Source organism: Ovis canadensis, chromosome 7, assembly GCF_042477335.2.
Source record: "Ovis canadensis isolate MfBH-ARS-UI-01 breed Bighorn chromosome 7, ARS-UI_OviCan_v2, whole genome shotgun sequence".
In the NCBI taxonomy this organism is placed as follows: Eukaryota; Metazoa; Chordata; class Mammalia; order Artiodactyla; family Bovidae; genus Ovis; species Ovis canadensis.
In genome coordinates, this window is record NC_091251.1 from 48,026,336 (window position 1) to 48,047,880 (window position 21,545).

The following is a 21,545-nucleotide window of genomic DNA, read 5'->3' on the forward strand; positions in this document are numbered from 1 at the left end:
CATTTGTATTCCAAAATTTATGATCACTGTTTCCCTTTCAGAAATAATTTATAAGATACTCTAAAAACTGAGTTTTCCTACTATTACCTTCATAACAATTGCTTCTCTTAGTAAATTAGCACTGTCTGGTTTTAATGACTAAGTGAGGCTCGGGATGACTTTCAGTTGTCTCAAATAAATTCAAATCTACTCTTTTGAGATGACAATAACCACCACTAGGGATGTTTAAAAGAATAAGGCAAGACTTGAAAGTCAATCTTCAAGAAGCACGTTGGCAATAAGAGCATCACTGAAACAAGGGCACGGTCACTACTCAGCCAAGAGCGTGAGCAGCGTCCCATGTGAACATTCAAGCAGAGTGACAGTCTGAAGACCAGGGTCCTGCCGAAGGCAGCAACCTGAGGTGGGTTCAAAGTACCTAAAGAAGGCCGGCTTATCCAAGCCCAGGAGCCTACTTGTGAAAGAGACTCTGAGAGGCTCTGGAGCTGTTGCATTCAACCAAACTGTAACCTTGACAGTTACGATTGTTATTTTTGCTGTTCGTCTTTAATTTTTCAAGGCCATACCATATCTATTCAATTATTTTACTGTCCTATTAATTCTATGAAATACTATTAGTATAATTGGCATTCATTCTGCATTTGATAGAGACAGTGAGATTACTTAGAGTTACATAGATACTTTTATGGCAGGGTCTGATCCTGAATCCAAGCCCTTTGACTTTCAGCTCTGTGCTTATTCCGCCAGTCCAAGCAAAACATGAACATCTAAACCAAAATCACCTGCCTTGAAGAAGTGACGAGGAAGGCAAACTCACACCCAAATCTCAGAAACAAAGACTTACTGCGAGCTGCAAAGCCAATTCAAACTGCTTGTCCTGGAGAAGCTGTTGGATTTGGGTCGCCATGGGGACTGGAATGAGTCTCCAGACAAAGTGATTACTGGCCACATAGATAATGTTTGATCTGGAGACAGGGGTAAGAGGATTAGCAAGAGAGGGCCAGCTTTATGATGACCCAGATGACTTTAAAATTTTGGTTGGAACAAGATGGCAGCTAGAGTAAAGAAAGGAACTCCTTACCCGCCCGAGGTAATGAAACGGGGTCTTTGCAGTTCAATGCTCTGGACCAGAAGCCTCGGCTCAAATGTTCGGATTTCCACATATCGAGGCAACACTGCAATGATGTAGGGAGGCTGGTGCTCTGCGCGAGAGAGAACATGTTGAGTTGAGGTTCTCTCTAAGGCTTTAGGTTTATAGACGTTTCAGCTTCTCATTTCTAAGCTGCACTTGGATCTCCAAATGGTCCACTAGTCAAATACCAAGCCAGGATCCTATACTGTGATATACCAAAAAAAAAAAAAAAAATTGCTTGTCTCAGTGACACTAAGAGAAATCTCCTGCACAAAAAGGATGCATCTTAGCTTTGCTCAGAGTGACCGGCCTCCATTCCTACTGTTTCCCTGAGAGGACTGGGTGAAAGTCAGCGGCTCCTTTCTCATCAGTCACGAAGCCAGGCCAAACCAAGGCCAGCGGCAGCTCCCCTAACGAGTCAGTCGGAGAACAAGGTGACATAATTTCTTTCTTCCTCTTAGGAAAGGCAAGAGGAGGGCAACTCCTTTTTATTTTTTCCTGAAAATTATTCTAAAGAGAGAAATCCACGTTTCTGGTCTATGCTATCTCTGCTTGAGATCATCACATTGAAAAGATGCAAAATTCCACATGATGCTCAATGGTTCACAGAGAAGGCAGCTGGATGGCATTCTCAGTGTAACCATTTTCTTACAGGAGGTAATGAGTGTGTCAAATTCACAGGAACAGAAAGTAGTATGGTGCCAGGGCAGGGGGAGGGGAAATGGGTTGTTGTTTAATAGGTATAGAGTTTTACTTTCACAAGAGGAAAAGGTTTTGAAATCTGAATGACAATGTAAAGTAAAGTGAAGTCGCTCAGTGGTGTCCAGCTCTTTGCAACCCCATGGACTGTAGCCTACCAGGCTTCTCTGTCCATGGGATTTTCCAGGCAAGAGTACAGAGTGGGTTGCCATTTCCTTCTCCAGGGGATCTTCCCACCCCAGGGATTGAACCCAGGTCTTCCGCATCGCAAGCAGACGTTTACCGTCTGAGCCATCAGGGAAGCTCAGCACGACAATGTAAATATACATAATTCTACTGAACTGTGCACTTAAAAATGGTTATGGTGATAGATTTTATGCTATGTGCTTTTTTTAGCCACAATTAAAAATAATTTTAAATTAGTAAAAAAAAATGAACCTCTAGATGGCATAATTATTATATAAAAATTTAACTTCAAAGAATGTATCTATAAGAATAGTTTCTTGGTGTGATTAACTTGCTATAAATTTATTTGCTTGTCATTTACTTTCAGATAAAAGGCTTTTCATATTACACAAGCTATTCATACGCTAAATGAATGGTACAATAAAAGTTCAAAACCAGAAAGGAACTTAGAAATGAGGAAACTGGGGCCTTAGTAATTCCTTCATCAGTTGAAATGCTGCTGCTGCTAAGTTGCTTCAGTCATGTTCGACTCTGTGCGACCCCATAGATGGCAGCCCACCAGGCTCCCCCGTCCCTGGGATTCTCCAGGCAAGAACACTGGAGTGGGTTGCCATTTTCTTCTCCAATGCATGAAAGTGAAAAGTGAAAGTGAAGTCGCTCAGTCATGTCTGACGCTTTGCGACCCCATGGACTGCAGCCCACCAGGCTCCTCCGTCCATGGGAGTTTCCAGGCAAGAGTACTGGAGTGGTTAAAATGCTACTGTTGTTATTATGTTGATATCTTTCATCTCACCAAAAAAACAAAATTAAATAACATATTTTCCTTTTTTAATGATGGCCTCATTTTAAAAAGCTACTATAATTTTCAGCAATTATCCTTCAAATAAAAAATAAATAAAAATTTTTAAAAAGCTATTATAATTTTTTTCATGTTAATTTATATAACTATGTAAAACTTCTGTCCTTTTAAAATCTGGCCTACTTTAGAAGACAAAGGTCTGCTTTTCTGGTTGCCTGATGTCCTCTGCCAGCCTACAGAATTTGTTTTGTGAAGTTTGCTCAGCGTTGAAATGTTCTTTTGAGGAATTTGTGAAGGAGAAAGTGATCTTCCCGTCCTATTCCTCCGCCATCTTTCCCTCCCTCTCAAAATCTGGCCTACTTTAATAGGGTCTAATTTAACAAAAGAAGCAATCTACCATGGAAACCTTTTTGGCTGTCACATTTTATCATTCATTCAGAGATGGTCTGAATCTGAGTCATCAAACATGGCAGACTGGTTGGCATCCAGAAGGCATGTAATGAAGGGTAGACAACAACAGTGATTCTTCTAACAGCAAGCATCTACTAAGAGGCTAGGATGTTTCAGGCACTGCTCAGAGGGAACCAAGACATGAGTGCAGAGCTCACAGAACTCCCACACGAACGGAGGAGACAGACAACTCATTGCATCCAGTGGGACATGCAGCTCGCATGACAGAGAAACCCGAAGGGTTCCCGGGGGAAGTGACTAATTCCGTCTGCGGGTCAGAGAAGACCTCTGAGAGGAAGTGCCACTGAACAGGGGACTTGTCATACGAGCAGGATGCTGCTGGGCAAAGAAAGGAAAAGGCAACAACCAGACGAAAGCACAGGAATGGGGAGTCTTTTCCAAATGATTGGAACAATTGGGAAGGAAATCCAAAAAGCAGAGGATGTATGTATACATCTGTGATTTGAGTTGGGAAAGAATCTGCCTACAATGCAGGAGACCTGGGTTCGATTCCAGGGTTGGGAAGATCCCCTGGAGAAGGAAATGGGAACCCACTCCAGTACTCTCGCTTCTTGCCTGGAGAATCTCATGAACAGAGGAGCCTGGCAGGCTACAGTCCAGGGGGTCAAGAGTCGGCGACTATACCACCATCACGGCTGATTCACTTTACTGTGCAGCAGAAACTAACACGACACTGTACTGCAACTAAATGACAATAAAAATAAAAATTAATTAATAAGACAGTACAATAAAAAAGAATGACTGGAGCCTGGGTACAGTAGTGAAGAGGAGAGCAGAAATATAATCCAAGTTTAAAATGGACCCCATTCAGGATGAATGGAGAAATATATACATTAACATGTATACACTATCAGGTGTAAGATGGATGATAGCTGGTGAGAAGCTGCTGTGTAGCACAGGGAACCCAGTGTGGCACTCTGTGATGACCTGGAGGGAAGGGATGAGGGGAAGAGAGGGAGAGAACATATGTATAATTATGGCTGATTTGCCTTGTGTATGGCACAAATCAATACAAAAATTAAAAAGAAACAAAAAAACATGTACTCTATTCAGGAAGCTAAGTCTTCTTCCTGTTGAAGGGTATTCTCTCACCCTACCTAGGAAGAATATCCCCTCCCTGCTCATGTTAAGCCCCTAAACTTGTGAATATACATAACCTTTTTGTTGTTCGGTCACTAAGTCGTGTCTGACTCTTTGTGACTCCATGAACTATAGCATACCAAGCTTCCCTGTCCGTCACCTATCCCAGAGTTTGCTCTAACTCATATCAGTGATGCTATCCAACCATCTCATCCTCTGTCTTCCCCTTCTCTTCTTGCCCTTGATCTTTACTAGCATCAGGGTCTTTTCAAATGAGTTGGCTCTTTGCATCAGGTGGCCAAAGTGTTGAAGCTTCAGCATCAGTCCTTTCAGTGTGTCCCATACAATACTGACCTTTTGCTTTATCTTCCTTCTGGTCTGTTCATCTCTAGTCAGCACCAGAAAAACCAGACACTTTTATGAATTCTACCATTTAGAAATCTACTGGCCTCTTGGACCTGCGCGTGGACCCCTAACAACTTGCCCCCTCCTCATCCCTCCATAATCTACACCACCTGTTCAATCAGGTCAGTTTCTGGATGCCTGCTCACAAACTAGCATGTCTTCTGCATTTCTGCTCATTTTTTTCTGCTTAAAATGAAAGAAAATTTCCTTCAAGCTAGATCTTAAACTCCCTGCCCGGTCTAGTCCAATTTTAACAAAACTTCTTACTGACCAATTGAACAGTGAACTTCCCCTTTCTCAACTACCAAATCTCAACTCATCCAATTTAATACCTGAAGCAGGGTCTCATTTTGTCTCTTTTCCCAAGATGTAATTCTTGCCTCCCGAGCTAGGGCCCTTAAAGACAGCAGGCTGGTATGCCCCTCCACAGCAGTAACTAAAATATTTAATATCCACTCTCTCAACTAAAAATGAATTGCTGCGAGGGCGGTCATGGGCTTCTAGGCAATATCATTGCATAGAGCTGGGAGCCTGAGGCAGACGTAGGGGCAGAAACACCTAATGTGTGGGGCAGACATACTTTGAATACAATCTGTAGCCTCTAAGCTACAAAAACAAAAGCAGCAATAACCACCACATCAAAAACCTTTTAATGCTGTTATACATACCATAGGACTAAATAATTTCCAATAATGTACAAGCTTAGTCTATTTGGCAGGGGACAAAATAAAACCATTAAAAAAGAAGGCAGGGTTCCCTGGGGGCTCAGCGGTAAAGAATTTGCTTGCCAATGCAGGAGACGTGAGTTTAATCCCTGGTCCAGGAAGATCCGACATGCTGTGAAGCAAATACACCCATATGTCACAACTGCTGACCCTGTGCTCTAGAGCCTGGGAACCACAACTACTGAAGCCTCTGTACCTAGAGACCCTGCTCTGCCACAAGAGAAGCCATGGAAATGAGAAGTCCACGCACAACTAGAGAATAGCTCCTGCTTGCTGCAACTAGAGGAAAAAAAAAAACCTGCATAGCAGAGAAGCCCCAGCACAGCCAAAAATAAAAATAAATTAAAAAAAAATTTTTAATGAATGTAAAAGAAAAGGAAGTAAAAAATAAAAATAGCAGTAGACAATCTCTCCCTAAAATGTGCAATTCTGTTTACATTTTCCCCCCTTTAGTCAGAAGTTGGCAAAACCCAACTTCCTACAAAAGCCAAAATAGTCCCCCTTTTTGGCGGGGGGGCCGCACCGTGTATAGCATGTGGGATCTTAGCTCTCCGATCGGAGATCAAACCTGTGTCCCCTGCAGCAGAAGCATGGAAGTCCCCAGAATATCCCATTTTAAAGAACCCAGAAACACTTTTCTACTTACAAGAAGGGGAACTGAGAGCAAGTGACGCTAGAAACCAGTCTGCTAAAGCTCTGAGTGGAGCCCCAGTCTGCAAGAGTGGCATGGCCTCAGCCCAAAGTGGGAAACAGCAGCTATGCAGGTCTTACCCATGGCCACTGGGATGTCTGTCCAGTTCAGGGCACACTTCTGTGTGCAGATTCCCTCCTCATTGAGCACCACGGTGAGATCATCCTGACCCACAGCTACTTTTCCATCCGCCAGAGGTGCAACTAAGGGCTCCAGCTGTTTTCCTGTTGGGAAGAGCTCTTTGTTGGCCCCCTTTCCATCCACCTACAGGAAGACACAAGTGAGTCACCCAGCATTCTCCAGCCAGAGGCATGAACAGAGGGACAGCCTAGAAAAATTAAGTTAAAACCCCAAACCTACAGAGACCAATAATAGTCCTTATTTGGCATAAAGAAATATTATAGTCTGTTATGACAATTTTTGAACCAATTCTTTTTTTCTCTAACATGGAGACAAGCATCTAGCTCGGCAGCTAACAGTGTCAAGTGCTAAAGTAATTGGAACTCTCATACGATGCTGGTGAGAACACAAAATGGTATAGTAGCTTTGGCTGTTGGCTTCTTATAAAATTAAATATACACTTACCATGGGACCCGACAATCCCATTCCTAGCCATTTGCTCAGGAGAAATGAAAAACCCGTGTTTACATAAAAATCTGTGTGCAAATGTTTATAGTGGCTTTCTTTATAATGGCTAAAAATTGCAAACAACTTTGTCCTTCCATACAATGGAAGTCATAAGAATATACTGACCCACACACAACACAGATGGATGTCAACTTCATTATGCTAAGTGAAAGAAGCCAGGCTCAAAAGGCTACATACTGTATGATGCTATTTATAAGACATTCTGGAAGAGGCAAACTGTAAGAGAAGAATAGATCAGTGGTGACTAGAGGTGGGGGTGTGGGAGGAAAGCTGGCGTCAGAGAGAGAGCATGAGGGAATTTCTTGGGGTGATGGAACTGTTCTGAATCTTTTTTTGGCCTCAAGGTATGCAGGATCTTGGTCACTCCCTCGATCAGGGATTGAACCTGAACCCCCTGCAGTGGAAGCGTGAAGCCCTAACCACTGGGCCACCAGGGAAGTCCCCAGTTCTGAACCTTGATTGTGGTGGTAGTTACCCAACTCTAGGCATCTGCCAAAACTCAGAACCACATATCCAAGAGAATGTGACTGTATGTAAATAAAGGAAGTAGTTTTGAATGAACTGGTCCTAAAGCAAGACTCCTCACCCTCAAAACACTCCACTCTCAAGAAGGAGACAGGACACCTAAGGCAGTCAGAGGAATGAGAGCCCTTCTCCAACCGCGGCTCTGTTCCCCCAGCCCTCAGACTCCTCTCAGGAGCCTGTCTGCCCAGGTGCTACATAGTGAGTTACAAAGCAGTAACTCACCTGGCGGTGGCGGTTCACTCACTAAGTCCTGTCCGACTCTTGCAGCCCCGTGGACTGTAGCCTGACAGGCTCCTCTGTCCATGGGATTTCCCAGGCAAGAATACTGGAGTAGGTGGTCATTCCCCTCTCCAGGGGATCTTCCCAACACAGGGATGGAATCCACATATCCTGTATTGCAGGCAGATTCTTTACCATCTGAGCCACCAGAGAAGCCTAGTAACCACCTAGGAGCTTGCAGTTCTGATGCTGATAAAATGAGGCCAGCCCAAGAACATAAGTATGGAATGAATATATTCACTAGATAAACAATGAAGAGCAAACACAGCAGCAAGTAGGGAGGCAGGAGGTGGGGAGAACCTAGGATTGAATGCCAAGTCTAGATTACGAGAGGGGTACGAAGATAAGGAATTTATATTATTCTATAAAATGAATGGTACACCAACCTGGTCTACATACATATGCACACTAGAGGGGAAAAAAACAATGTTGTGGATATTTACCACTTAGGTTAAGAGAAAAAGCAAGTTATAAAACAATGTGTATAACATGATATTTTTTTGTAAATAGGGAAGATGCCCATTACTAAAAAGTTAACAGTGAGTGGGAGAATTATAGATGACTTGCACTTCCTTTATTCTTATCTATATTTTCTTATTTTCTATAATAAAAACAAAAGGCTTTTGAAATTTTAAAAAAATGAAAACAATTTTTACAACAAATATACTATAAGATTTGGGGAGGCAAGAAACTCAAAGTCTCAAAAATACTTAAGTTACTACTAAAATCAGGGCATTTCCTGGTGGTCTAGTTGTTAGGATTCAGTGCTTCCTCTGCCGTGGTTGTGGTTCAATCACTGGTTGGGGAACTGAGATCCTGCAAAGCAGGAAATGCAGCCAAAATTAAAAAAAAAAAAAAAATTAGTATATAATTCCTAACACTGAAGCCTCAAGATAGCAGCCCATGATAATGCTACTGGACAGAGCCAAGCAGTCCTAATTATCTAGATACAGCATGTGGATAATTCATTATGTAGAGAACTGAGAGTTGATGCTGTCTGGCTTAAGATACACAGACATCTTATTTGCAAAAGATGTTTAGAGCATGAAAAAGAACCAAACATACAAACACAAACCGTTACACCAAAACTCTACTTAACTCAGTCTCTCTACCTGCAGTTCAGAAGCATATAATCATTTCCCCCAGGGAAATTCTCAGTCAACTTCCCCAAAGTAAACTGATGATATTTGCAAAATGGTAACATTTACCCTTATTAGGTAGTAGTCTCTCTTGAAGCCCACACAGATAGAATTTTCGCACCATGCCATGGATTTGGGCACATCTGGTACACTAAAGTCCCCCTGGAGAAAAAGAGCAAATATTCAACTGGAAAGATGTTAAAGGGGTAAAAAAAAATAGGTGACCTTCCTGTTATTCTACTCCCATTCTGAAAAATCACCCTCACCCTCCTCTGAATACAATTCTATTAGCACAAGACCAGAAAAGCCCCCATAATAAAATACGAAACCCATGAAATGGACAAGGTGCATTCAAAAAAGGTGAAAACCCATTTTGATATAAATCAATCTGTAGAGATGTAGGGCTGTGCTTCCCTTGCCTCTGAAGGCCAGGAGACTCTGACAAATGTGCACGAGTATCTCTTAGGTATTCAGAGCAGAGCATTCATCTGGGGAGAACACTGGGTTCCTGGGCTTCAGAGGAACTGAACAGCCAATCTTTCAAGCTGTGGGTCAACTTAGCAGCAGCTCCAACCCAACCCGCAGACCAGGTAACCATGGACTTTACCTGCAACTCATGAAATTCCCTGTCTTTCCAGAAATAGAGCTGCAGCTTCTTTTTCACGGCCACACACATCCGCAACACCTCCTCCCCAGTCTCTCTGTGCTGGGAAGAGACACCCAGAGCAAATGAGGATGTGTACACTGATGACTCCAGTCAGAGATTTTCTACCTTGAAATGGCTACTCATCTGAATATTCCTGTCACACAAAGTCACGCTGCCAGAGAAGCTAAGCACAACGCACACCATTCTCTCAGGATGGACTCACACCCAATGTGCTGAGGAGCATGTCCTCTCCATGGGCTGCTAGTCTGAGACACTGGCCCCAGCAAACCTTACAGACAGAAGTAGTTTAGAGAAGAAAATCTACACAACTGCTTCCTCCTTTTTTCCTTAAATGTTTCTTGCTCATGGCTCTCAGTACCTGCAGGGGCAGGGATCAGCCTGTGTCAGTGACAGCAGGCCTGCTTTCAATCCTTTAAAGGAGATGGGGTGGGCGGGGCGGGGGATAGAAAATGCCTAAGCATAAAACAAACAATGCAGTGTCAATGTAGACCATAAGTGCTAATATGTGATCAAAGCTGAGTTAGAGGGGTGAGGCAGATTGTGAAGAAGCTAAGAATGAAGAGCTGGCAAAAATCAGGAGAAATGTCTTTTCTAAACTGCGAAAACTCCCTAATGACGAAGACTACAATGATACATTTAAAACATGAGTCAATTAATGTCACAGAGCTATGTTCATGTACTATCACAGTCCTGATTCCTCACTAATGGTTTGCCCATGGCAAGTGTTTTCGTTTTTGGCTAGCTGCCTCCTGAAATACAGCAGTCCGTTGCTAATTAGCACACAACCAGGGAATGCAAATATTCTAGCTTCAGGTCACATACTAAGGGGGAGGTTTCTCTAATACGATCCAAAATCAAGTAGTCTCTTTGGAGCCTCTGCTGAGTTTGGATATCAATATTACATTCTTCCCATCTACTGGGAGGGATGGTGAGGAAAGGCTGTATTGATCAAAGCACAAAGTCAAATTTTATCTTCCTTGCACTTACCTGGAGGTCACATGTGAACAATGATGCTCCCTTTGCCTTGGAAACCGTAGTGATTTGTTGAAATGTCAACAGGTCATGGACGTAAATATTATTTTCTGTTTGGTAGGAGATAAAAACACCACTATAAATTATCATCATTCCCTAGGAGAGAACTTCAAGACAAAAAAAAAAAAAAGAACTAAATGGCAAATGTTGGTTCAAGACATTATCTTCAGTTTCACTAACAATAACTTATTCTGGTCCATGAACCAGGGGAAAAAAAACAGGTAAGAGGTCACTTAGTCTTCTAAACTTGGATATTGTGTTTCTTTCACTTTGGGCTAGCTTGAGTAAAAGAACTCTTTAATTTCCAAACAGCACTCTTACACTTGGTCTTTCTCACATCTGGAAACTCCTGATGTAATATTTGTACAAGAAATTCCTTTTAAAACTACTCATGTTAGGATGCTCCAATAAGAGAAAGGAAACACCCTATGGATTCTGTAAAAACACATGGCGAGAATTTTTTTTCCTAGCAAAGCAAGCACAATAATTTCACTTGGGCCTTCTAGCTAGTTTTAGGTATTTTAAATGTTTCTCTCTTGACTAAGAAACTAAGTTTAAAAGGATTCTATTATTCTATTATTCTATTAAAGGATTCTACTATTCAGGCCCTGGGCTGAACAAACAGAGCATGAGGCAAGTTTCTTCTGCTTGTCAAGAAAAGGCCTTACTGGCCACCTCCCATCAAACTGTGGCTTTGCAAACAAGGCCTTGAATAGTCCGGCCCTGATCTCTCACCTGTTTCTAGCCACTCTCCACCATATACCTGAAGTTTGGCCACATCTCAGGGCCTTTGCTGAAGCTGTCTCCTCTGCCTTTAATGCTCTGCCAACCTGTCTTCCTGCTGAAAGTCTAATCACTCACTAGACACTGCTGTCCCTCCTGTTATTAAGACCCTGCACTTTTTATAAATTTTCATTGGAACTTGTGTGCCTGCATGCTCAGTTGCTTAGTCGTGTCCGACTCTTTGCAACCCTATGGACTGTAGCATGCCAGACTCCTCTGTCCATGGGATTCTCCAGGCAAGAATACTGGAGTGGGTTGCCATGCCCTCCTCCAGGGGATCTTCCCAACTCAGAGATCAAACCTAGGTATTCTGCATTGCAGGTAGATTCCTTCCACTAAGCCACTGGGGAAGCTCCATTGTAACTTATCACACTGTAATATGAGTACTTTCTGTCATTTTGGTCTTCAGAATCAGAACCTAAGTTTTAAAGATGGAAACCATGTCTCATTCAACTTGGTATCTCCAATGTCTACAGTAAGGCACAATATATCTTGAATGAATGAAATGACACTTCATGGAGAACAGAGTTCAAGATATGGGGGATGTACCTTTATTACCTGTGTACCCTGCTGTATCTGGTGAGGAATGTGTCAGTTTCACTGTTAAATAACAACTATCAAATTAACCATTAAAAGGTTAATCAGATCACAGTTTCTATTTCTTGATACATGAAATACAAATGCAACCCCTTTTCTTACCTAACAAGCTGACCAGAATCTTAAACTGGGAGACCACATGGATCTGGAAAAGAGCAAATCATTAGATCCAGTTAAACATTTCTGACAAGGTTCAGCAAATGTTCATTTTAACTAAAACTAAAAAGGGACTAAAAAGCCAACATCAATGGCAAGGATCTGACTTATATGCAACCACAATTTCTGCTCATGAAAGAGGATTTCAGGTATGTGATGGATGGACAGATATCCCTGCAGAAACAGGAGGACAGACAGCAGAGGATTCAAAGACGAGTCAATAATTTTACCAAAGTTCTAGCTTTGATTAGGTCTCTTAGATGTCAATGTCATGGCTTACCTGCTGAATCTTTTTGGAGAAGTTCTTATTGGATTTCTCTAATGTCACTTCAAACCTGTTGCAACCTATGGAAAAGAAACAAACACATTTCCAAACACAGGAATACTTATAAAAAGAACCATGACAAAAAAGTGCTGCTCCATACTGCTCTCCTACATGAATCATAAAAAAAAAAAAAAAAAAAAATTTCCTGAAAGAACAGAAGTTGGAGATCTAAAAGAGACAGCTGTCTTTACTGAGGATAGTAAGTTGCTTTCAGCTTCAATTTTAGAACAAAGGGTTTCATGCACCTCTTCCTGGCATTAGCAGAAAGGACCACACCATAGTTTACTGAAGCTGCAAGGTACTTATGAGGATTTTATCCCACATAATAGTACCTTGGCAAAGTATTTCATCAAAAGAGTATAAAAAGTAACAGTCAAATATGGGAGCCCAAGCAATGAATCCCAGCCCAAAGCGTTCTTAGATCTAACTAACTCCCAGCAGCTACTATATGTCCTGCATCACAGGACAGAGCAAACACCACCCCCGGAGCTAAAGCAACTTAATGCATCTACACTTACTGCCACTCTCGGGTGATGCTACACCTGCTGACACTGTTGCAAAAAAAGGGGGGAAAAAGTTATAGGCCTTAAAAACACATGAAGCCCATCTTGCTGGGGTGACCAAAGTATTTAGCATCAAAACCCACCAAAGGGTCAAAAAGAATAACTACCACAGCAATAATAGTAGCTATGATTAACTAAGCAACAACTAAGTGCCAGGCTCTGGATTTTTAAATTTATGTGTATTCTCTGTGACCTCATGACCACCCCCAAGAAGGAGGTATTATTATTCCAATTTCATCTCAGAGAGACCTGACAGGTCAAGCAGTTAGAGAGCAGCCGGAGAGAGACAGCCCAGAGGCAAACTCAGGGCTGACTTTCCATGGAGCCTGAGTAAAGCCTGCACCCTGCTACCTGCCTCCCAGCTAGAGGAGAGACTATGTACATTGCTGACCATGCAAGTCAAGTGGGTGGAGATTCTCTGAGCAGCCACAAAGGCCCACGCCACCAAAGCTGGTCTTACTTCCTCCACATGTCCCTAAGAAGAGGAGATGAAAACGGGGCCCTGAAGTTGTGGGCGATTCAGAAACCTACTCTGTATTATGTCATTACATTTCACAAGGGAAAAAAAAATCAGCCATTACTGCTTGATAAAGAGTTCTGTATTTGAAAAGGACATTATTACCTCTAACAATTTTCTTTCTAGGCAGAATTATCTAGGACAGAGATTCTCACACTTTTTGATCTCAGGACCCATTCATCTTAAAAATTACTGAGGATCAAACTTCTACATGGATTACAGCTATCAATGTTTACCATATCAGAAATTAAAACTGAGAAATTTTAAAAACATGTATTTTGGTGGGGAGGGTTGCTATCCTGCATCTTCGTGGATGCACAGGTTTTTCTCTAGTTGCGGTGAGTAGGGGCTATTCTCTAGTTGCGGCGTGCCGGCTTCTCATTGTGGTGGCTTCTCTTGCTGAGCACAGGCTCTAGGTAGGTGGGCTTCAGTACTCGCAATTTCCAGGCTCTAGAGCACAGGCTCAATAGTTGTGTTGCAAGGGCTTAGTTACTCCTCAGCATGTGGGATCTTCCCAGATCAGGGATTGAATCTGTGTCTCCCGCACTGACAGGCGGATTCTTTACCACTGAAACACCGAGGGAAGCCCCTTAAAAACATGCATTAACTGACTTATCACAGTAATAAGCTCACTACATGTTAGCATAAATAATATATTTTTATGAATAATAACTATTTTTCCAAATTTAAAAGAAAAGCATTGTTTTACACTTTTGTAAATCTCTTTAAGGTCTGGCAGGAGACCCCGGTTTAATTCCTGGGTTGGGAAGATTTGCTGGAGAAGGGATAGGCTACCCACTCCAGTATTCTTGGGCTTCCCTGGTGGCTCAGCTGGTAAAGAATCCACCTGCAATGTGGGAGACCTGGGTTCGATCCCTGGGTTGGGAAGACCCCCTGGAGAAGGGAAAGGCTACCCACTCCAGTATTCTGGCCTGGAGAATTCCATGGACTGTATAGTCCATGGAGTCGCAAAGAGTTGGACACGACTGAGTGACTTTCACTCCACTAACAGAAGATAGCTGGCTCTCACATTTGTTTCTGCATTTTATCTGTTTTGATACACTGTATGGTTGAGGTATATGACAAACATCTGTCCTCATGTGGACATGTAGTTGAAAAAGGAAGGAATAGCTTTTTAATAGCTTTTTCAGATAATTGCGGATCTTCGATGCGAGACCGAAACTTGACAAATGAAGATTCTTGCAATCTGGAATCTGAAACCTATTAACGAACTTTTCTGTTACAGTCCATCGGTGTATCTCACATTTTGAATGCCTCTTTTATTCGTGCTTTGTTTAGAAAATATTGGTTCACATAGTTATGCAGATTTTCCAAATGTTGACACATTTTGTTACAAGATTGAGAAAAAAAAATCATGCTCATTATCACCGCAGTCTCATCAGAAAAAGCTTTCAGTACTGAGAAACTGTCAAGTTCATGGGGTTGGATACAATTTTTCCACAATTCTGATTTTCCCCTGAAAGCCCTAACTTTATCATCAGTAACACTACTGCCAGTTGTTTTCTTTGAAGTGAGAGACTCTGTTCATTTTTGAGAAAACATCTACCGAACACCCAAATGCTCTGAAAAACCACAACCTATCTGTTAGTCATTCTCTCAAGCAGAAATGATGCTCCATTAAATAAATGGTCAGCTCAGCTCATTACTCCCAACAATGACATGAGAACATTTCCCTGAGATGGTCCCTGGGCTGCATACCTTGCACACAGCAGAAGTGCTTACGTGTACTTCCCATTATACCACAGAGATTACTGAAGAGGTGTTCTCAAAGGTCAAGATATAATAAAACAAATACTTTTTACTGCCCCACAAAGAACAAGTATGCTTAGTTGCTCAGTCATGTTCAACTCTTTGCAACCCCATGGACTGCAGCCTGCCAGGCTCCTCTGTCCATGGGGATTCTCTAAGCAAGAATACTGGAGTGGGTTGCCATGCCCTCCTGCGGGGGATCTTCCCAACCCAGGGATCAAACCCAGGTCTGCCACATTGCAGGCGGATTCTTAACCATCTGAGTCACCAGAGGTGAAACTGGCAAAAGAAAAAAACCACTGTGAGCATACATGGGGGAAAAATACAACTGCTAGGTCAGTGCAGTGCCAAAGTTTTTTTGACACACTGTCATGAACTTGTTTTAAGGGGCAGCAGTTTTACCTGCCACTATTTTTAGACCATCAGTGCAAATGTCGATAAATGTCGATGAAAACATGATAATGTTTTAGTGTTACAGTGTGAACTTAAGTTTTGACATTGTGGATCCTCTGAAAAGATTGTGAGAAACCTCCTGGGGTCTAGAAACTGTCAACTAAAAAAAAAAAGCACAATCTAAAAGTTGAGAATTATATTTTATTCTGTAGACTTCTGAGGACCTCAGGAAGAGCCAGGATATATAGGAGTTCAGACCAAAAGCAAAACAAAACCAGGTGGTCAAACATCAAAAGATAACTGCTATTTAAGAAAACCAGACTTCTCAAGTTTAGTGCTTTTCTATGTATGGGAAGATACAAGAGTCTTGACTCACTGAAATCATTCCTCTGATACACACCTTAACCGTTTAGGGCCAGTATACTGCTTTTCAGGCTCCCCAAGTGGTGCTAGCGGTAAGAACTCACCTGCTGATGCAGGAGACATAAGAGACGTGGGTTCAATCCCTGGGTTGGGAGGTTCCCCTGGAAGAGGGCATGGCAACCCACTCCAGTATTCTTGCCTGGAGAATCCCATGGACAGGGGAGCCTGGCAGGCTACAGTCCACGGGGTTGCAAAGAGTCAGGAACGACACAACTGAAGTGATTGAGCATGCAAACACATATACTGTTTTTGTCTCTTCAGAATCCCCCCAGGGTGCACAGTTTGAGGCTGCAGTGGCTGATGGCTTAAGGGTCACACATCCTTTGTTCACTGATATGACATGTAACATTTTTCTTCCACAAGATCAAACTTTGCAAACCACTGCTCTAGGGTGAAGCATCACTGAAGTAAACATAAAATTGTTAAGACTTTAGATGAGAAGTAATCTAAAGCCTCTGTTTATGATACCAGCAGACTGAAGTTTCTGAGTAGACTGAAGCCGAGAGATGTTTGTGAACTCACAGGAGGGGGGTGGCTCAGATCAGATTGGAGTCCAGGTCCCGTTCATCCCAGTCTTTCCAGGAAATCTTACTACCCACTCTGTCCCTTTCCTCAGAAAGAGTCAAGTCGAAAATGTATCAAGGTTTTGATAGGGAGAGAGTAAAGGGACAAACTAGGTAATTCAATAGTTAATCCAGTAGGGGATTATCAGTAAAGAAAAAAGTATGGGAGACCCCCATGTAAATTAAAGACCATGCAAGAAAGCAGGTTTGTTTAAGCACACGTGTGTTAAGCCGCCTCAGTCACATCCAACTCTTTGCAACCCCATGACTATAGCCTGCCAGGCTCCTCCGTCCAGCGGATTTTCCAGGCAAGAATACTGGAGTGAGTTGCAATGGCCTCCTCCAGGGGATCTTCCTGACCCAGGGACTGAACCATGGTCTCTTATGTCTCCTGCATCTGCAGGCAGGTTTTTTTTTTTTTTTTTTTACCACTAGCACCACCTGGGAACCATAAAATCACTCAAGAGAAACAGTGAGACATGCCTCCAAACAATAAAACAACGGTGCATGAGACACACATCTCGCCCAGTGAGCTCAATGAATGAATGATTCCCAGGTCACACTTCTCTGCACACAGTAGAAACAAAAATATGAGGAAAAAGTGACATTATATTGAAACCTCAGATAATTTGCCATTTTTAGCATATGTTACTGCCCATTTTGTTCACTTCTATCGTGCCATGAAAGTCCCAGTTTGACCCCGTAGGCAAGAAAACACCCCCACCTGGCGTGGAGGAAGAGCTGAAGTGTGAGATCTGCTCAATGAGGAAGAAGGCGGCTTTTTCCCCTCTCCCCACTGTTCCTTTGATTAGAAAACTGCAGCCCACTAAGTTCTCGAGGCATAGCACCCTCTTGCCCACCCGCTTGTAAGTCTCACAGGCATCCTATTCTAATAAATCACTTCCTATCTATCACCATGCTTCTCGCTGAATTCTTTCTGTGCTGAGACATAAAGGACCAGAACTCTCAAAACATGCTAACTAGTGGTTTCAGTTTGGAATATCTCAGATGTAGAAACGCAGCTAGTTCCATGGCTGATTCATAGAGGCCCAGGTCTATTTCTGGCTGATAAACAGAACAGAAGTGGCTTAGAACTGAACTGTTCTCTAAAGGTATACGGAGAAGTGAGGCTTCTAATTAGAGTTTTGATTTCCTAACTAAGATAAGTTAATATTGCTATCCCAGTGACCTGTGGGGAAACTGAGGAAAAGTAACTAACCTGTCAAGGGTTACATGATGAACTGGGAAAGGAACAATCACCAGCAGGGTTGCAAGTCAGATTAACATTAACATTACCAGTCTGAGCCTATACTATGTTGAAAAGTTTACTTTTAGAGTAGAGTTCAATTCCTCATCACTTATATAGAAATGATATATTAAACAAGTTACTTTATCAGAGTATTCAATATTTGATGGCACAAAGAAGTGATTATCTTTTGGGATAAGAATATTAGATTCTCTTATCTCCCTGCCTTGTACATCATCTGAGCCCACAGTAAAGGGTAAAAATAGAGTTGCTTAATGTTGAATAAAATCAAAGGCAGGTTTAATTTTTAAATTATAGACTGGGTTGATATCACAGAATACAAATATTCTGGCTTTGAAAAATTTAAAGCAAGGGCCAACAAAGTACTGTCTGGGGGTCAAACCCAGTCCTCCATGTTTCTATAAATAAAGCTTTGCTGGCACACAGCCACATCCATGCTCTTTTGATACAGTAGCAGAATAATCATGACAGAGCTTATGACCTGAAAAGCCCCAAATATTTACTATTTCCATAAGTAGATAAAATAGGGGCTCCCCAGAGAAAGAGAATCAGTCATGGTTTTCTTGACATAAAAGAAGCCATTTTTCTTCCCCTAAGCCATTCTGTAATCTAAACCTGACCACAGTGCTTGTCCCTGCCAGGTCTCAGCAATAATGATCTTAAGGGAACAAAAGAACAGACCTTTATCAGGCAAGAGAAGTCACAACAGCAAAGATAACAAAGCAGGTATCAAGACTCCCAGTTCTGTTTCAGTGGTAAAGATTAGCCTACTTTCTTGAGACTTTGCAGAATTTAACACCTGCAGCCCCCTCCAAAGGGATAATGATGTTGATCTTTTCAGACCCTCCTGACTTCACTCAACTAAAGCTTCAACACTCAACTACCCAAATCTCTTAATTTAAAAACTCCCAATTTTGCTGCTTGGGGACACCCTGCTTTGGGAAAGATCTCCAGTGTTCTCCTTAGTTGCAACAAGTAACAAATCCTTCCTTCTTCCACTCTCTTTCTTGCTTGTGTCTTTTTGCTCAACACCCACCAAGAGGTGAACCCTGTTTTGGGGTAACATTTAGTCCTTTTTTGGGGAACAAATTGGCAGACTATTGATTTAAAGTTAAAAAACTTTGAAATATAGTAAATCTCCTACATACATTCAAGTTGCGAACTTTCAAAGATGCAAACATGCGTTCCATCAACGTCAGGTTGTGTTGAAATTGCAGCCTGTGCCCTCCGATTGTGTTAGTTGGGTACCCAGGCTAACTTTGTTGGTCTTACAAACAAACAGGACTTACGAACGTGTTCTTGGAAGAGAATTCGTTCACGTGTAGGGGACTTTCTGTAAAGCCTATTTCGATCTTCTGGTTTCCTTTCCTACCCCACCACTGAACTTGACTAAGTACCATCCTCCTTCCCTATTACACCAGTGAAGGGAAGCAGAATATACCACCCTCACATATGCTCCTCTGACACAAAGATTATTTCGAGCTGAAGGTAACTGAGACACAGCAGATAACAAGAAAAGCTCTCTACCCTCCCCCATCTGCCAAAGAGCAAGACATAAATTTACAAAGGTACCTTCTCTCCCCTCTCTACCAAAGACAACATTTAATTAAGTCTAGACCCTTATCATCCCAGAGACTACACCAGAGCAATCTATATAACAAATTTATCTCCAGCTAGTTTCCCCATATATTTGCCTTCCCATAATCTGCCACTCTAGAAACTCAAGGTCCTCCTGCTTTGTCTTGGTGTTTCTCTGATTTACAGCTCCTCATCTAGTCAACCTAAGATGGGTTAAGAGTAAAAAAGAATTCTTTCCTCCCTTACACCTGGTAAGATGCTCTTTTTTCCCAATATGTTACCCTTGTTACAAGCTCCAAAGAGAATGCTCTATTTCCACTCTTACAGTAAGTTATTTACTATGGAAAGTTATATACCAGGTTGAAAGCCATGAAATTCTGTTTTTTCTAATATAGTCAAATAATGACAATTTTATATGGTTCAACCTACTCTGGCATTAACAGCTTATTCGTGTAGTATGTATCTCCAGGGTATAATATACAAACACATCAATTTTCTACAAAGAGAACAGAAATAGAATTAGGAAAAGGGAGTGAGGTACATTTTCCCCACTAGAGGGCACTCTAACAGAATAAACTTCAAATACTTTTAGAGGCTTCCCTGATAGCTCAGTTGGTAAAAGATTCCACCTTCCCTTGTGGCTCAGCTGGTAAAGAATCTACCTGGAATGTGGGAGACATGGGTTCGATCCCTGGGTTGAGAAGATCCCCTGGAGAAGGGAAAGGCTACCCATTCCAGTATTCTGGCCTGGAAAATTCCGTGGACTACATGTATAGTCCATGGGATCGCAAAGAGCTGGACACAACTGAGTGACTTTCATTTTCTACATTTTTACTGACAGAAATATTCGATTAAAGTTTTAGTTTTCCAAGTCCTTGCATCTGACCCCAACAATCTTGTGACATACGTTATAGAAGAGGAAGCTGACGCTGGAAAAGACCTACTCAGAGTCACATGTCAGAGAAGTAAAGCCTGACTCAAACCCAGGTCCTCTCTGCCCTAGCCCACCCTGCAGAAGTTTAACAGGATCTTTAAAATCAAGAGCTCCTAACTTTTCTTCCCCTTCTATCACACCATTTACACAAGAATTTTATTCCTGTGATATTTCTTATTTCTGGCCTGAGTCTCCAAGAAGCAAGAAGGGAAAACACATCTAGCCCCACCTCCCAGAAGGTGATATGGGAGCATAGTCTGAAAAAGAGAAAACCCTTGAGAGTCTCACAAGTTTCTCCCCACTCCCCATTCTTCCACTGTGCTACCACCAACCCCCACTCACCTTTTTAATGGTCCAGTAATCACTGATTTCACAGCTGTATACTAGTTGACTACCAATTTTTTTAACTTGAGTAGTAAGCCACTTTTTAGTTGGTTCTGAAAAGCTGCCACTTACCAACATCTTTCCGAATCCTGTAGAGAAGAAGATGACCTTGTTTTGTTCCAACAAGCAGCCATTCCTCTGAAAAAGAAAAGGACCATCAGCTTTAGTAAGACCCTGTTTCTTTAGTTGGGGCTTATAATCAGAAATCAAAGGGTTGAGAAAATGAGTTGGCTTTGATAATATGTGTTTTGCAAAACTAATAAATGTTTATAGTCAAGAAATGTTTGAGAATCAAATAATTGAAAGCAATATTTATTGAACTAGGTGAGACATACCAGAGAATGAAAAATGCCCCCAGCTTCATTGTTTCAAAATGAAACCAACTAAAAATATGACAGAAGTTTATAAAACCATAAAATGGGTAGCATAAACATAAGACTAGGTATTTTTCCATGTGCCATAGCACATGAAGCTTACAGGACTAACTATCTCAAAAGATGGTCTAACGGATAGTATCAAGTGTGACAAAGATGTGAAGAAACTAGAATGCTCATACATTGTTTGCAGGAAAATAAAATTGCAGGCCTATGAAAAAGAATCTCACAGTTTCATAAGAGACTAAACACAGAATTACTGTATGACCCAGCAATTCCAAAACCCATGGGTATACACATAATAGAAATGAAAACATATGTTCCCACAAAAAATTGTACATAAATGTTCACAGCAGTGTTATTCACAATAGCCAAAAGGTGGAAACAGCCTAAGCATCCACCAACGGATGGGTGGATAAACAAAATGTGCCACATCCATT

The 21,545-nt window shown here is 41.8% G+C and overlaps 1 protein-coding gene across 4 annotated transcripts in view; it reads right to left on the bottom strand.

Moving 5' to 3' along the window:
- The window catches only part of VPS39 (VPS39 subunit of HOPS complex), a 46,389-nt gene that overhangs the window by 17,672 nt on the left and 7,172 nt on the right, over positions 1 to 21,545 (bottom strand). For all 4 annotated transcript variants that reach the window (XR_011258190.1, XR_011258191.1, XR_011258192.1 and 1 more), the window contains exons 2-10: positions 20,804 to 20,869; positions 12,295 to 12,359; positions 11,961 to 12,003; positions 10,434 to 10,528; positions 9,387 to 9,485; positions 8,849 to 8,941; positions 6,269 to 6,452; positions 1,082 to 1,202; positions 845 to 965 (exon numbers count right to left, since the gene is read on the bottom strand). Coding sequence is in view for 1 of the 4 variants with exons in the window: in XM_069596084.1 (XP_069452185.1) it covers positions 845 to 965; positions 1,082 to 1,202; positions 6,269 to 6,452; positions 8,849 to 8,941; positions 9,387 to 9,485; positions 10,434 to 10,528; positions 11,961 to 12,003; positions 12,295 to 12,359; positions 20,804 to 20,869 (887 nt within the window). In the remaining 3 variants the exon portion in view is untranslated. The remainder of the gene's footprint in view (positions 1 to 844; positions 966 to 1,081; positions 1,203 to 6,268; positions 6,453 to 8,848; positions 8,942 to 9,386; positions 9,486 to 10,433; positions 10,529 to 11,960; positions 12,004 to 12,294; positions 12,360 to 20,803; positions 20,870 to 21,545) is intronic.